Here is a 16,594-nt window from a genome sequence, read left to right as displayed (position 1 = left end):
GATATATTTTTTGTGTCAACTGTCAAGTATAATTTAAGGAAAATAAGTAAAATTGAATGATATTATAGTCCTAAAACAAACATAGATGATATTTCTAGATAATTTTCCAAACATGAATGACTATTTAGGAAAATTACTCCTAAAACTCTTTTCTTCTTATATATAACTTTTTAAAAATGAGTTTTTTCAAAAAAGTATCCGACATAAATTAGGAGGATAGTTTAAAAATAACCTTTCCTTTTTACATTCTTAAAATATCAATAATTCACATGAACTAGGTGTATATATATAAAAAAAATGTAGATTTAATTTTCTAATATTTTTATGGTCCACAATATGGTGATACGTGCTCCTACCCTCAAAAAATAAATTGTGGTTTCCATCAATTTGGGTATAGCTAGATCTGTATTAAATTTAAATATTAATACTCTTTTATGTCAATAATAACAAAATAAATTAAAAAAAAGACTCGGAAAAAAAAAATACACAACATCATCATCATTATTTTTTTTAATCATATAATCGCCATCAGAGACAGATATAGGTCTCAAGCTCTCCAATTTTCTCTCTCTGTTGATTTTCAGCTTTTCCTAGAACATCCCACATTTCCCCTTTTTCCCTTCTTCTTCTCCTCTCCTTTCCTTGTTGTTGCATTTAACTTACTCTACAACCCTTTTTTTTTTAATTTCTTTGTTTCATCAAGATTTGACCCTTTTCGTTTTTGATCCATGATCATACCTTAATTTGAGATTTAAACGCAATTTGGGGTTCCAAGATTGAGTTTTTTTGGTTGCTAAAGCTGAAAGAAGAATTGGGTATTTTGTTTGTGGGTTAATTATTGTGAGAAGACAAAAAAGAAATGCTATATTTGGAGCAACTCAAGTGTGTGGTGAAGTTTGTTGGTATGAGTATATGTATCGTTCGATAATTGGATTTGGGTTTTCCTTCTTTTTGGGATTTGAATGCTGGAATAGTTGGTTCCCGAGCCAGGGGCTCGGGTGTTGATTGTATCATATTGGGGGTTATCAGTTTAGTTATCAATGGCAGCGTGTGATATGGAGAAACAACAACATCAACAGGAGCAAGACCTCTTTTCCTCTCCTGCTCAGCCCTCACCAATTCAGAAAGGGTTTATGCAGAAATTCAGGCTCTATCAAACTCTGTCGGTAATAATGTATCCCTTTTATTTTAGGCATAATTAAGAAAGTGAACTATGTAGATGAGGGTAAGAGGGATTTTGGGTAGTTAAAACTGTGTTGCTAGACATGAAAGATGGTTCAAAAGTTGACAGCTCTCAGTGGTGAAGAGATTGCATTTTCTTCTTCATCTCGTTACTTCGAATCTTAGTGGCCTTATGGTCAAGCTAAAAGAAGGCTGATTGATCACTTGATTTTGCGAATTGGATCAAGATCTTATGATATTTTTAACCTACCTCAGGGATAAAAATATTTGATGATGGTAATTAGTATTGATTCATAGGATATGTTATTAAGCTGGAAATTTTATGGAGTTCATTTGCTAATTTGAAATGCTAGATTTAATAAGCATGTTAAATCTCCAATATTTATTTGATAAGATAAATCACGTTGTACTGCTGCACAGTTCGATAAAGATGTATTCGGGTGTATCTGGCAGAAAGTAGTTGCCATTGCTTTCTATGATCAAAATTATTGAGTATTATCGAACAATGGCACCTTGTGTGTGTATAATACGATTGGGGTCCATTGCTGCAGTGTCCTCTAGTTCTCTTGTTTCATTTCAACTTTGCTTTTGGAGGAGTACTGGCCTCTTATGTTTTGTATTGTTTCCCTTTTCTCTCATTAAGTTTTCTCAATTGACATACTTTTCTTCATTGGTGAAAAACTGTCACAGAAGTTTTACATGATAGGAAGGGACAAGAGTAGAACATACTGGAGAGTGTTGAAAATTGACAGGACGGAGCCTTCTGAGCTGCACATGCGTGAAGATTCAACTACCTATACTGAGCGCGAATGCACTGATTTGTTGAGAAGGATACATGAAGGGAACAGGTCTACAGGAGGTCTGAAATTTGTCACTACCTGTTACGGCATTGTCGGTATGTGGATTCTTGAGTGTAACTTTTCTTATGCAAGAAACTCATTTTTCTGATTTCAGTTTTCCCTATGCTATATGTTAGGGTTCATCAAATTTCTGGGGCCTTATTATATGCTGCTTATCACTAAAAGGAGGCAGATTGGTGCTATTTGTGGTCATACTGTGTATGCTATAACTAAGAGTGAAATGATCCCACTTCCAAATGCTGCAACAAGGTCAAAGATAGTTAATTTCAGGAGTGAAAACAGGTTTGTCTTTTTTATGTTTGGCGTCTCTTTCTCTGATATGAATGTTGTGTATGGTGGTGCATCACTTTAAATTGTGTGAAGTCATCTATATGTTCTGTTTGTTTTTGGCACCCAATTATGTGGTCTAGTGGTCAATGAAATGAGTTGAGAACCTCGACGGGTCAGGTTCAATCCCAACTACGAAAAATTATTGGCTGATTTCTTCCTGTCTTCCTAGCCTTGGTTGACAAAGTTATCTAGTACCTGTTGTTTGTGGGAGGTGACAGGTTTCCGAGGTATTAGTTGAAGTGTGTGTAGTCAGCCTGGACACAATGGCTATAATTTTTTTTTTTAGTTGTTTTTATTTGATTTGTAACTAGTGGAAATTGGCATTTTTACTCCAATGATAGAAGATTGGGCTGCAAAATAATGTTGAAATGAGTTTGAAAGTTCTCACTTCATGCAAGTGAAGCTGGAGGTTAGGCACCATCTACCTTCTCAGTTCCCTTGCATTGGTAGTAAAGAGTTTGAAAGTTCTCATTCTTGTAAGTGAGGCTGTAGGTTAGGCACCATCTACCTCTCTCAGTTTCCCTGCATTGGTGGTATACCTAGGTTAATTGTATTTTTTTTTTTTTTAAAAACAACAATTTGTATATATTTATCAGGTTGTACTGAAACCATATTTACAAGTGAAAAAGAAGATCACACTGCTTCATCAGCCTAACAAAAAACAAGGGTGTCTATCATTGAAGCAGTATCTTCTATGTATCTCTGATTAACCCAAAAACAGAATAGTCTAAAGCAGTTCAACTTAATCCTCTGAACTGAACTGCTAACGTCTTGAAAAACATTTGGAATTTCTCTCTTTCCAGATTGTCAACCAAATGCAAGCGGGGACAATCCTCCATCTATCTCTGTATGTCAATCCTCTACCTGCTTCTTCCCAGCTGAGCAAGACCCCAGTAATCTTTTTGCCATTGCCCAAAAAATACTCTGAGCCTAATGAAGATCTCCATAGCATGTCTGTGATCCTATAATTTAGGAATAGATGATTGACTGTCTCAGTTTCTTCACCACACATGTAGCACTTTGAGCCAAGGTTGCAACTTCTCTTGCTAAGGTTGTCGTGTGTCAATACCTCTTCTCAGCCTAACAACCAGTTGCTATATAGGATATTTTAACTTTCCATATGTTCTTCCAAGGCCAGTTGGCAGTTGTCTATCTATTGAAGGTCTCTATTGAGAAGCTTATAAGCTGAACCAACTCTGAAGCACTCTCTACTGTCCATTTCCACCGAAGTCTATCAGGACCTTCCTTTGTGCCGTTGAATTCTTCTAAGGTTCTGAACAATTCAACTACTGTATCCACTTCCCAATCATTTAGCTTTCCTCTGAATCTGAAGTTCCATCCATGTGTCGACCATGCTCCTTCTACTGTTTCCTCTGGCTGTGGATCCAGGCCGTAGATGTTAGAAAAGAGATCTTTCAAACAAGAATTAGCAAGAATCAGGTCAATTGCATACAACCCAGTGCACATTACACATTCTCGATATTTCTTGCCTAGCGCACAATTATGAGATTCGGTCGACATGAACCTAAATTAAATATCATTGGTTCAGCTGTTAATGCAAGATCATGTTTATTATCTTGACAATGAGCTTGGCGTTGTTTGAATTTTATAAGGCATAAATTTTTCTTAGCGTAGGTGTTTACATCTCCAGCTGTTCTTGCTTATTTGACAGCTGGAATATGGAGTTTCTGTTTTGTGCCTCTTGAGTAATTATGCCATTTTCAGTGTTGAAAGAGTTCATGCATTAAGGGATTATTTGGTTATTGGGATCAGAAAAATAATGTCACATACAATTTGGCAGTTTGTATTGTGTTTGGTTGGTGCTTTGTTTCTGGTATAATTCTACTGCAATGCTGACATTTTTTTGATTGAGAAAATCGTTTTTGGAGCAAACTCTTTGGGACAACCGCATCTTTTGAAACTCGGGTCCTTCCTCTACCCTCCTTTTTTCATGACCGCGGTGTCTGAGCCAACTTGCGCGTGCCACAAGGCCCACAACTAGTTCTTTACCTGCACATGTATCGGTTAACGGGTAACTCTTCCACCAAGGCTTGGACAAAGAAGAAATCACCTACTATTTTTGTCTCCGCTTGGATTTGAACAAGAGACCTATATGGCTCTCAATCTACTTGTGACCACGAGATCACACTCTCCCCTCTACTTTTCTCCTCTTAAATATTGAAATTAGTTCGCTTAGCACAAAGCCCAAACTTGTGATTTAAGACACAAGTTCCTTATTAATTGAGCCAACCCATTTTAATTTTATTTTATATAACGAATTCAATACGAGATGACTTATATGAGGATGAGCTTTATGACGATATAGAACTTAAAAGACCAATCAAATTTGTTTTGTCCTTTTACTTTTTATTTAATTTAAAAGGATAACATTTTAAACTTCTGCGCTATGCACCGGACATCCTTTTTAACTCAATGAATCAAGTGTCTACCAAAAATCATATGCACTAAGGGGCGTTTGGTTTGAAGAGAAGTTATACATGAATTAGTTGTACAAGGATTAGCAATACAAAGATTATTTGTTGTGGGGTGTTTGGTTCATTGCACTAAATTATGATATGAGATATCATTTAAAATATTTATGTAATTTTTAAACTAAAAGGTAATGAGTTTACAATTATACCCTTGAATATTTGACCTTCATTGGTTTCTAGGAAAAAGATAAAAGGTGGTTTTGTCCTTTTGCTATATTATTCATGTATAAGTTATACATGGATTATTTATTCCATGTTGTTGGTGGTATAAAGTACCAATTGATGTTAAATTATACATGATTCAAATGACGATCAAACATTGGATAAAATACCAATTTTTTTTTTTGAAACAGATAACTTGTATTCCTCAGCATTAAGGGCTATGTTGGCCATCTCCAAAAAGTATTAACAGAGAAGAGAAAAAATTATACCAAATTATATACCATGATTATTTTCCTCATACATAATATGAATGACCTCTAAGTGGTTATTAATCTTTGTACTACAATCCCTACATTATAAACATCGTGTAACTTTGTCCGTGAACCAAAAAAACTTTAGAGGTCTGTTTGGGAACTTAGAGCCTATTCTAATTTCACTAATCTATTAGTGAAAGTTAAGGTTTAGAAATAAAGTTTATTGCGCTGCTGCTGCACCCTTGCTTCTTGCTTTCGAGCTAGAGCTTGTTGGGTAGTGAACCTCGATGAAGGTTAAATTAGACTTGTGTTAAACAAGCAGAGTAGTCAAGCCAAATTTTTGGATCTAATTATATCTTTTAGTCTAATCTATTCAGTTTAAAGTAGATATTGATCTGGATTTACTCCAATTATCTTTAATCTTTGATAAAGTTGATTTTTAATAGTTATGTGGGGAGGTCGGAGTTAACAACCTACGTATACCTAACAAAATAATTGAAGTGTGTGCAATATCCCGTATCCCGCAAACCATTGGCATATAAAAAAGTTGTGTTGTTCCACAAGCATTTGGGCAATAAAGGAAGAGAAAAAGAGAACGCTTTTGAAGGGATGCAAAATGATTTTGTATATTTTCGAGGAATTCCCTTTTTTTCTTTGAGTGTACTAATGAGGTTCAACTTTGTTTAAATGACAAGGTGTCTTTCTTAGAGAATCATATTTCTTTGTAGTTCTTTCTTTTTGGTATACCACTTATATACAAGAGATTTTCTTTCCGTTGTCAGTAAAAGTTATTTTTCCATACAAAAATAAGTTAATAAGGAATTTTCCCAGTAACAACAACATACCCAGTGTACTCTCACAAGTTGGGTATAGAAGGATATAATGTATGCGAACCTTACCTCTATCTCGTATAGACTGAGATGTTGTTTTGAATAGACCCTTAACTTAAAATAAAGCATTTCCAAGCAGGTTGAAAAGAGAATATAGAAAAATAAGCAGTAACAATACATAACATACAATAGAAAGAACAATAAAGCCAACAAATTAATGCGATGACGGAAGCACAAAAAAATAGGTGATATCCAAACCAAATATCAAGATACTATGAGAATAGTGCTAATACCACTGTCAAGAAAGAAGCTCCAATTATTAGCAATCCTATCCCCTAGAAAAGCGAGAGAACACTCAATTGCCAATTACTAACCTTGTAACTTAATTGGCAACCTCCAAAGTCCAAACCCTCCTTTTTAAGGTCATGTCCTTGGTACGCTCAAGATGCACCATGTCTTGTCTAATCACCTCCTCCAATACTTCCTTGATTTTTCTCTACCTCTCTTGATGCCCGCCATGCCAACTTTTCACCTTCTGAGGCATCTACACTCTTCCTCTTCACATGCCCAAACCATTTCAGTATCGGGTTTCTCATCTTATATATCGTGGAGGCTGTAACTACTTCGTTCTGGATATCTTTATTTCTTATCCTTTTTATCTACCTTAACATTCTCATCTCCACAACTTTCATTTTATGAACATATGATATCTTGATCGGCCAACACTCCGTCCAAACAACATAGTCAATTCCACTGTCACTCATATAACATTATAACTTACCTTTTGAGTTTTGGCGGTACACAAGACTTGGAGATGAGCCTCATTTCACCCATTTCACCCCTCCCACCCCAATATGATGTGTGACATCGTTGTCGATCTCCCTATTACTAATAGAATTTGAAACATCCTCTCTTGGGATGACCTATGCATCAAGCTTCACTTCCACACCTTTATGCGTAGCATCACAAAACTGGCACTCTTAAGTATCTAGTCTTGGTCTTGCTCTACCTAAACCCATTAGACTTAAGAGTTTGCCTCCAATCTCCAGCCTATCGTTAACTTGCAATAAGTCTCATCAATTAGTACTATATCATTTGCAAATAACATACCATGAAACTCACCTTGGATATGTCGTGTCAGTTCATCCACAACCAATACATATAGATGTGCCAAGAGATGTTCCCTGGTGGAACACCATCATGGTCGGAAGTGCTTTGAGTCTCCTCCCTATGTCCTCGCCTTGATCTTGGCTCTAGTGGGAAATATAGGAAAAGAATATTGTTAAATTTTTGTCTCTACATTATTAGAGAGACCTTATTTATTGACACTACAATACACACTTTACAATACAATCCTTTTCTAAGAAGGACATTATGTACTATTCCTATTCCTAGTCTAAGTAGGATTGTATATACCTATTACTATTCTAACACTCCCTCAAGCTAGTGCATATAAATCATATGTATTTAGCTTGTTACAAATATAATTAATACGAGGACATGAGGAGCTTGGTGAGATATTTGCAAGTTGAACACTTGACTTCACAAAATTGACAATCAATCTCAATATGCTTAATCTTCTCCTGAAATACTGGATTTGATGCATAATGAAATACTGGATTTGATGTATAATGTCGATAATACACAGAGTGATAAAATTTCAGTGTTGAACTTCCCTAACCAAGCTTACACAAATTGTTTTCGACCATAGAGTGACTTACACAATCGACATACAAGACTACTGATATTCCCTTCAACAACAAAATTGGGTGGTTGCTCCATATAGACTTCTTCCCAATGCAACGACCGCCATAAAGTGCTTAAAATCTAGTATAAAGTATATGATCATGTTGGAATCAATAGAAGAGTCGATATTAAACAAGAAAATCACTGAAGAACTGGTCGGAACATGCTCATATGCTCGAGTATTGGATTTGATGGCTAAAAGTGGTCATAATCTACAAATAAATTTATATGGGTAGGGTCAAAATGGTGGCACGACAAACTAGAAAATAGAAATTATATAGTAAATCGAATTGACTGCATGATCCTATTGAAAAAAGAGTTTTAATATGGGTAAGGTAGGAATGATGGCACAACCCTACTGAAAGAGAGAAATTATATGGGTAGATTAGATTGATGTTACAACCCTATGCAAATCTGATTTGAGGAGTCACCGGAAAGATGAATGAAACTATGCAAAATCAAATATGAGGAGTCACCAAAAAGACACATGGTGCTATGATCTTAGATATGAGAAAGTAGTTCGAAAAAATTCACGATACTTTAAATATGAAAAGTAGTTAGAAGAGATGCATGGTGCTACACAAACAAGATATGCAAGAAAAAGAAAGTAGTCGCCGGAAGGATGACACTGTGCTACACAAATTAAATATGAAAAAGTAGTCATGGAAAAGATGTTAAGGTGCTAAACAAATTAGATATGAGAAAGTAGTCACCCGAATGATGGAACGATACTACACAAATTAGATATGAAAAAATAGCCACATGAAAGATATATTGTGACGCAACTTTTGCTAAATAATCATTCGCCAGATGGGCAACATATATCGGTAATAGCCATCCGCCGGTAGCTGAAACTCTTTGATTTTCTACCAAGATCATAGAGGCGCTGATACCATGTGAGAAATATAGGAAAATAATATTATTGAATTGTTGTCTCTACATTATTACGGAGAAACCCTATTTATAGACACTACAATAGACACCTAGGACACTACAATACAATCATTTTCTAAGTAGGACACTATATACTATTCCTATTCTTATTCTAAGTAGGAATGTATATACTATTACTTCGAAGAGCCTCCTTGGGACTTTGTCATAAGCAACCTTCTCTAGTTTGATGGACACCATATGAAAATCCCTATTCCTTTCCCTACGTTGCCTCACCAATTTTCTCACAAGATGGATGACTTATGTTGTAGCTCGCCCTGATATGAATCTTAATTGGTTCTTGGAAATAGACCCCCTCCTTACCCTCAGCTCCACCATCTCCCATACTATCATAATGTGGCTTAGTAGCTTGATACCCTTAGTTGTTGCAATTTTTTATTTTGCCCTTGTTCTTGAACAACGTAATCATCATACTACTCCATTAGGAATTATGCCTCACCAACGTAATCATCATACTACTCCATTAGGAATTATGCATCTTTGTTTTGTCTTAAAATGACAAACAAATCAGTCAGCCAGTCCAAGCCTGCCTTGTGTATGTCAGAACTCCACTAGAATCTCATTGGACCCAGTTGCGCTCTTCCCCTGCTCATTCTACGAATAAAACCCTTAAGCTCTTTAACCTTTAAAGACTTGCAATACCCAAGAAGTGCTCCATTTCTCCCAGCATAATGTCCTTGTCCTCTCTTATTTAAGAGTATGGATTTTTCTCAGTACCGTATGCAAATTATTGTTTTTGATAGGCTTGCAATTTGTTAATATGGTACATCTTGCTATATTATTTTAGCATATGATGGAGATGGTATATGCATGCACATCCATTGCCTTTCAATTATATAGAGCATGTGATGTAACAAAACTGTTTGTCTAACTCAACTCCAAAAGCTAGCTTAATACATGAGGATTGCCCAAGCCACATAAAGAGGCACCCATCCCTTTGACCTTTGATGTGGGACTCTCACACCTCTCCATACGTTCAAAACTAGACATATGAAGCGTGGCTAAATTAATATGGTGCCCAACGTTAGAAAATTCTAATTGAGATGAGTTTGGCTCTGAAACCATGTTAAAGAGATGGATCTTATGTCTAACTTAATCTAAAGAGCTAGCTTAACATCAAGAAACAAGAAAAATGGGATAAGTATTACTCAGTACCGTGTTATGTTAAGAAATGAATCTTGGACTTAACTCAATTCTGAAAGTTAGCTCCACTGGTGAGGATTGCCCAAGACCATATAAAGAGATTGAATTATCTTCACCCCACTGATGTGGGACTCAATAGCCCCTTATGCGGCTAGGCCCCCAACATTGGTAAACCATGAATTGGGATGAGCATGGCTATGATTATCATATGAAAAAGGGACTTTGGACCTTACTCTACATCTCAAAAACTAGTTCAAGAGGGGAAAATTGCCCAAGATCATACAAGGAAACCATCTCTCTTTTTTGTCCTGTGAAACTCTTCAACACCTCACCTCACACCAAGAATAGGAGAGTTGGACATCTGGAGCATGTAGCATGAACAATGTACTATAGGGACCCAACATCACGAAACCATGAATTGGGATGAGCCCGACTCATGTTTTAACCCCTTGGGCCTAACTAACACCCAAAATTAGGTCGACTTTGAGAATTTCCCAAGCCATACAAAGAGGCCGCCTATCCTTTTGACCCACGATGTTGGACTCTTCACAGGAGCATCAAAACTGAGTAAAATAAGACTCACTTTTGGGAAGACTCAATCTGGATTTAAGCTCCGATTGAGATTCCCGCTTGCATGCGCGAGCACACACTCAGAAAAAGGAAAAATAAATCAGACTTTCTGATGTTTACTTTCACTTAATTTAATTTGGGAGGTTCCTAGTCATCTTGTTTTTCGTTATGCCTTCCTTTTGTTTACTATATGCGTTTGACTGCTAAATTTTGGCTATATGGATTGATGATGATGGTTTGAACAATAAAAACAAAAAGAGTACCATGTTGGTTCTGCTCTCTCTCTCTCTTTATGATTAGGGCAGGATTGATGGGTTTCCACAAGACTAAACCTTCGTACATTTCTGTTCATTTCAACTTATATTAGTTTTATGATTGTTTAGTCTTGATGTGCTCATGGTATAGGTACAGGAAACTCCTTTGCATGGTGGACCTTACGAAGGACTTCTTCTTCAGTTACTCATACCATGTTATGAGGAGTCTACAGAAGAATATGTGCGATTATGATACTGGACCAGACCTGTACGACTCCATGTTTGTCTGGAACGAATATATGACACGGGGAACAAGAAATCTCCTTCAGAACACTATTTGGACTGTGGCATTGGTTTACGGATTCTTCAAACAGGTGATTTATCTGGTATTTAAAATTAATTTACATTGATTCTTACTCTTGTGGAATGTATAACAGGGAATCAAGAAAAGGCCTACTGATCTAGCCTATGGAGTGCAAGGAGAACCATATGATTCAACAAGCGTTCTTTTTCTCTTTTCTGTTGGCTTGGGGGTTGATATTAAGGATACGATCAAACTCGTTTGACCATTGTTTTCTCTTCCAGCTGGTGAATTATCATGTAGATAGTGCTCCTGTTATTTAGGCAAGCTGGGGCGTCTTTTTCGTGCTAACATATCTGAAAATGTTATTTCTCGATTTTGGTTTATGGGGCTTAATATTGCGACAAAAATAGAAGGAAAATTTAGGGTTCACTGTGGTGGTTTTGGAATTGGAATGGCGTTGAGTAGTAGCATAAAATAATAACAGGCAGCCATAAACAGAAGGCTGTTCTCTCCTGGTGAATAGTGAGGGAAATGATGCATGAATATGAGAAACAAGTTTCTTTTAAAAATGAGTCCAGGAATTTCATCCGGAACTCCATAGGGCTGATATTCAAAGAACTTAAGTACCTGACCTCAAGATCCGTTGTATGAACCTGGCTACCTGCCACACAATTTGCTATTTAAGAATGTTTATGGGTGAAATGTGAGGCTGTTTTGTTTCAAGCATAATACATTATTTGTTTTTACTTTTTTTTTTTGTGTTAAGTTATTCTTACTATTACTTTGATGCCTGATACATTGTCTGACTTACTTTATTTGCAACTTGAGATGTCCCATTAATGTAGTTGTTCTGATGAATCCAGGAAACTCTGTCACTCTCTGGGCGGGACTTCAAGTTGACTTTGATAGCAAGACGTTCACGTCATTATGCTGGTACCAGGTAAACAGTTGAATATATTAAAGATGGGTGTAACTTGTTATTTTTGTTATTATTATTATTTTCTTTAAGAAAGTCGAGATTCATTTCATTGATTTACCAACGCAATGTCAAAAGTACATATTGGTGAGCAGTTTTTTTTTTTTTTGAATTTTCAACTTTGATCATTGATATGGCAAATGTACAACTTTGAGTCTGGCCATGATTAAGGGATAGTAGCAGTGTAGGACTGTTCTACTAAGTATCACCAGAAAAGAAAAAGGGGTGTGTTTGTGTGTCCATATTAGCTCAAAAGCTAACTGAACACGTCATACAATTTAGGGGGGCTCGTAAATAATATTGGAGGGCTCATTGGCTTAGTTCTAAAGGTTGAGAAATTCAATCTATCCATACCTGGTGAGCAGGTATGCTACTCTTCTAACCAGTCTACCCAACTATGATAATTCTTTCTTTGACCCAAAAGTATAAATGAATTTGTTAATCTTTTGTCATCTTAAATTTTCTTTCATGTGCAACATTCTCCCAGTCCTTTCATTCTAATGTGTCCACACAGAAGGTTAGCTTTTCATGTTGTTTTCCTCTCAGGACTGAACCTTATCTCCACCACTAACATCTCTAACACTTTCAAGAAACACATATTGATACTGAATAGGGTTATTACTTGGTCCATTATTGTGAACCACTGAATAATGCAAAATTAAGTGATTTATATCTTCTCCATCATATTTGTTCATTTTAACGCGAACTCACAGCTGTTCGTTTCCTTCTAAGATTGTCAGCGTGTATTCACGCTGAACACTGTCCATTTGGACAGTACTTGGTTGAAGGTGAAAGAAAGTATTTTAAAGCTTCAGCTGTGTTTGGATATATAATTCACTTGGATGAAAGGAAAAGGAAGGCTATGAATAGACTTGAGGAAATTGATCACGGTAGGCTACATGAGGCGAAAGATAGCAATGTAACTGCTGAAAGGGATTAACTTTTCAGCGTGAGTTAGAAGAGACTCCAAAGGCAGAGGAGGCGTCATGGAGATAGAAATAAAGGGAGATATGGATAAATCAAGGAGATAACAATACAATGTTTTTTCACTGGAAACTAACGCACATAAGAGATTTAATTGTATTGATAAAATAAAAATCGCGGAGAAGCTGGATGAAGATGAGGGAACTATTAGAATTACATAGTTGGTTATTGTAAATTTGAGGCCCATGTGGCGTGATGAAAAGGTGGCCAAATTAACTGATGAGGACATGGAATGACTCCAAAGGCCCATCACTAGTGAAGAGGTTGAAGAAGTTAAATCGTGCAGTGGTGTCAAGGCTGTGGACTAGATGTATTTAATTTACCTTTCTTGCAGAGGTGTTGGAGTATAGTAAAGGAAGATGTATTGACAACAATGGATTTAATTTTTCTTTTTGATCAAGTTAAAGTATTACTTTGAGAGAGGTATATATTTTATATATTAAAAGGTATAATATACCAACTGGATAGTCTCCCAAACAGACATCTATAAATAGGAAGCTTTCTATCTATGTTCCTCTTACATGTTGTCAAAAACCTCAAAAATATCTTTTGTTTCTTCTAAACATTCTTGTTCACACCAAAATAAAGGCCCAAGCAGTCCATTTTCAACTTCTGAATATTGCTCTTCTTGTTCAAACCACCTTTGATTTCTCTCTTTCCATATTTTCCACCAGATGCATGCAGGCTAATCCTCCGTCTCTCCTTCTGTTTGAACAAAATTCCTTCTCTGTCCCAGCTGTCTAATACCTCCTTTGCCCTCGCTGGCATTACTCACTTGATTCCCCTCAAGTAGAAGTATTTCATTCATAAACATGACAAAACGGCCGTATACAAAGGCTATACCAAAGTCCAAAAGTTCAAAACTCTACAATATATGATTCTCTGCAACTGATTTTTTTTTCAATAATGAGGGTTATTTTGTAACAAAGTTTAATGCAACTCTTACTGCATTTAATACTAAAAAGAAGGGGGCTGAAAGACTTTAAGACCTATCAGTTTGTTGCGTAGTGTTTATAAAATTATAACTAAACTAGGTAAATTACCCATGCTTCGCACGGGATTGGACTATTTTATTAAACTTACATATGATTATTCGGTAATATGACTTGCAGTAAATGATTAAGTTTCATGGAAAATGAAGAATGAAAAAGGTTCATAAGAAGTTTAATTAGTGTATTTCAATTCGATTCCTCTATAGCAAAAAAACAACTATAATAGTGGTAGAAATAATAGTTTTGTTTACTAAAAAACCAAATGTAATAATTTCAACCATTTCAACAACGTTATGAGTTGTGGAATTAAAGGTGTAAGAGTATTAACGTGACATTGCAATCAAAATCAATTTTCTTTGTTTATATGAAGAAACCTGTAGAAAGGGACAAAAGAGAAGATCAATCTTCAATCATCTTCTGTGTGACTTTTAACAAAGTTAAAAGAAAAAAGTCACAAAAATAGAAAAAAGAGTTGTCATACTTACATGAATCAGTACGACTTGTAGTAAAGATTAAGCTCCATGAAATAGGAGGATGAAACTTTTAGGAATGAAACAAACTTCATAAGAAGCTTAATCAATGTAATTGAATTCAACTACCCAACAGAAAGAACCTTCAAATAATAGTGGCAGTAAATACCCTCTATTTATAGATAACAGAGGGTAGCGTGAAATAAATATTTATTGTGCCTTATCGGAAAGGTCACAACTCTTTGGAAAAGTTGCAACCATTTGGAAAGGTCACAACCTTTCATAAAAGTCACAATTTTCATAAAAATTCAAACTCTTCATAAAAGTCACAACTTTTCAGAAAAGTTACAACTTTTGATATAAAAGTTGCAACTCTTCATAAAAGTCGCAACTTTTCATAAAAGTCACAATTCTTCATAAAAGTTGTAACTATTCATAAAAGTCACAACTTTTCATAAAAGTCACAAGTCTTCATTAAAGTCGCAACTCTTCATAAAAGTCACAGTTTTTCTTTAAAGGGGAAGGCTAGTTTTGAAATTAAATAAATTTAAAAGGGAATTCTGGTTTGTGGTGGTGCCACGTTGGCGAGCCTAAGGTTTTCTTATATATATATATATATATATATATATATATGATTGCTGGCAGAAATGTTGAAAAAAATGATCGGGAAGTTTGTGGATGGTAATCGAAATGCATTCAATAAGGATAGACAAATTAGTGATGCTGCATCTGTGACTAATGAGTTTGAATTATTTAAACAATAAAAGGCATGAAAGGTGTTACCTGCAAATTAGAACTTGAAATTGCTTATAATCTCATGAATTAGGACCGTGTTTGCTCAATATGTTAAAGATGATTTGGTGAGAGATGGATTTAAGCCTGTAATTCAACAGGAAGTTTTCTGGTTTTGTTAATGGAAAGCTTTCATTTTTCAGTAACTAATCCCCGTTGGACAAGTCTGTCTCTTGTGTTTAGTGTTTCAAGTATAGCCATCCATAACATAAACATCCATTTAGGAGAGCCGTTATTATTGCCTATCAATCTTCTCCTATTCACCTTTTGAAACTCACCTTCCAGATTCTTGTACATCCCTTTAATAAAGAATCTTTCCATTTGTTGCACATCATTCATTGTAAAGCCTTCTTCCCCAAAGTTTTTTTTTAGCCGAAAAGTCTGCACCATCTATGAGGCCTTGATCCCCCCCCCCCTCCCCCCCAAACATACTATGTATCCACCCATACAACCCATAACTTCTCTTATTTTTGCATATATTGCACAGTAGCTTGCATACAACAGTCTTATTCCTCAGTAATACACCGATTTTAAGACAACTTGCTGTTTGTTTGAGGACCACATAACTTTTCCCATGACAGTAGTGCCTTTTTTGATGTCTCGGTTGCTTCAGTTCATAGAAATATTCAGTAGATCCAGAGAGGATTGAGACAGCGAATCCCTCCTCTTATCTCTTTCTTCTGATAATGGAAATTCTTAGTTCCATGTTGAAAAAACCCGAGAAGCTAGGAGGGTTGGGGGCTGTAAAATGTAGTGTCAAGGGAAGAGGTGAAAGGAATATCTCACACGTCTTATTTGCAGATGATACATTTCTGTTCTGTGAAAACTAAGAGGGAACAATTACTTTATCTTGGGGGATTCGTTGGCCTTTGAGGCAGTTTCAGGTTTGAAAATAAATCTGACTAAGAGTTACATTTTCAATATTAATGCATATAATATGATTGATGAACTAGGAGATAGTATGGGTGCAAAGTTGAAAAGTTCCCAACCATTTATTTAGTCTTCCACTTGGTGGAAAAGGAATGTCAAGAGAATGTGGTAGGGATATGATGTAGGGATATGATAGAAACATGCACAAAGAAGATGTCCATGTGGAATGAACAATATTTATCCTTTATAGGGAGATTCATTTTGGTTAATAGTGTATCACATGATATACCAACTTATTTAATATCATTATTACCTATACCTTTTTTTTTGACATTGCTAACTGTTTCTATTTCTGTAACACAGTACATGGGTTGTACTGAAACCATACTTACAAAAGATCTCAAATCTACCGTCCTATCCTTATAATGAGTC

The 16,594-nt window shown here is 35.8% G+C and overlaps 1 protein-coding gene across 2 annotated transcripts in view; it reads left to right on the top strand.

Annotated features, from left to right (window-relative positions):
* The first annotated feature begins 445 nt into the window (after positions 1-445).
* LOC101259347 (phosphoinositide phosphatase SAC3-like) overlaps positions 446-16,594 on the top strand; it is a 38,276-nt gene continuing 22,127 nt past the window's right edge. For both annotated transcript variants that reach the window (XM_004242848.5, XM_019214854.3), the window contains exons 1-5: positions 446-1,166; positions 1,873-2,077; positions 2,159-2,324; positions 10,926-11,148; positions 11,942-12,018. In XM_004242848.5, the coding sequence (XP_004242896.1) occupies positions 1,041-1,166; positions 1,873-2,077; positions 2,159-2,324; positions 10,926-11,148; positions 11,942-12,018 (797 nt within the window). In that variant the 5' untranslated portion in view covers positions 446-1,040. The remainder of the gene's footprint in view (positions 1,167-1,872; positions 2,078-2,158; positions 2,325-10,925; positions 11,149-11,941; positions 12,019-16,594) is intronic.

Source organism: Solanum lycopersicum, chromosome 7, assembly GCF_036512215.1.
Source record: "Solanum lycopersicum chromosome 7, SLM_r2.1".
In the NCBI taxonomy this organism is placed as follows: Eukaryota; Viridiplantae; Streptophyta; class Magnoliopsida; order Solanales; family Solanaceae; genus Solanum; species Solanum lycopersicum.
Note: the sequence above shows the minus strand (reverse complement) of the source record. Positions and strands in the feature narration are given on the sequence as shown.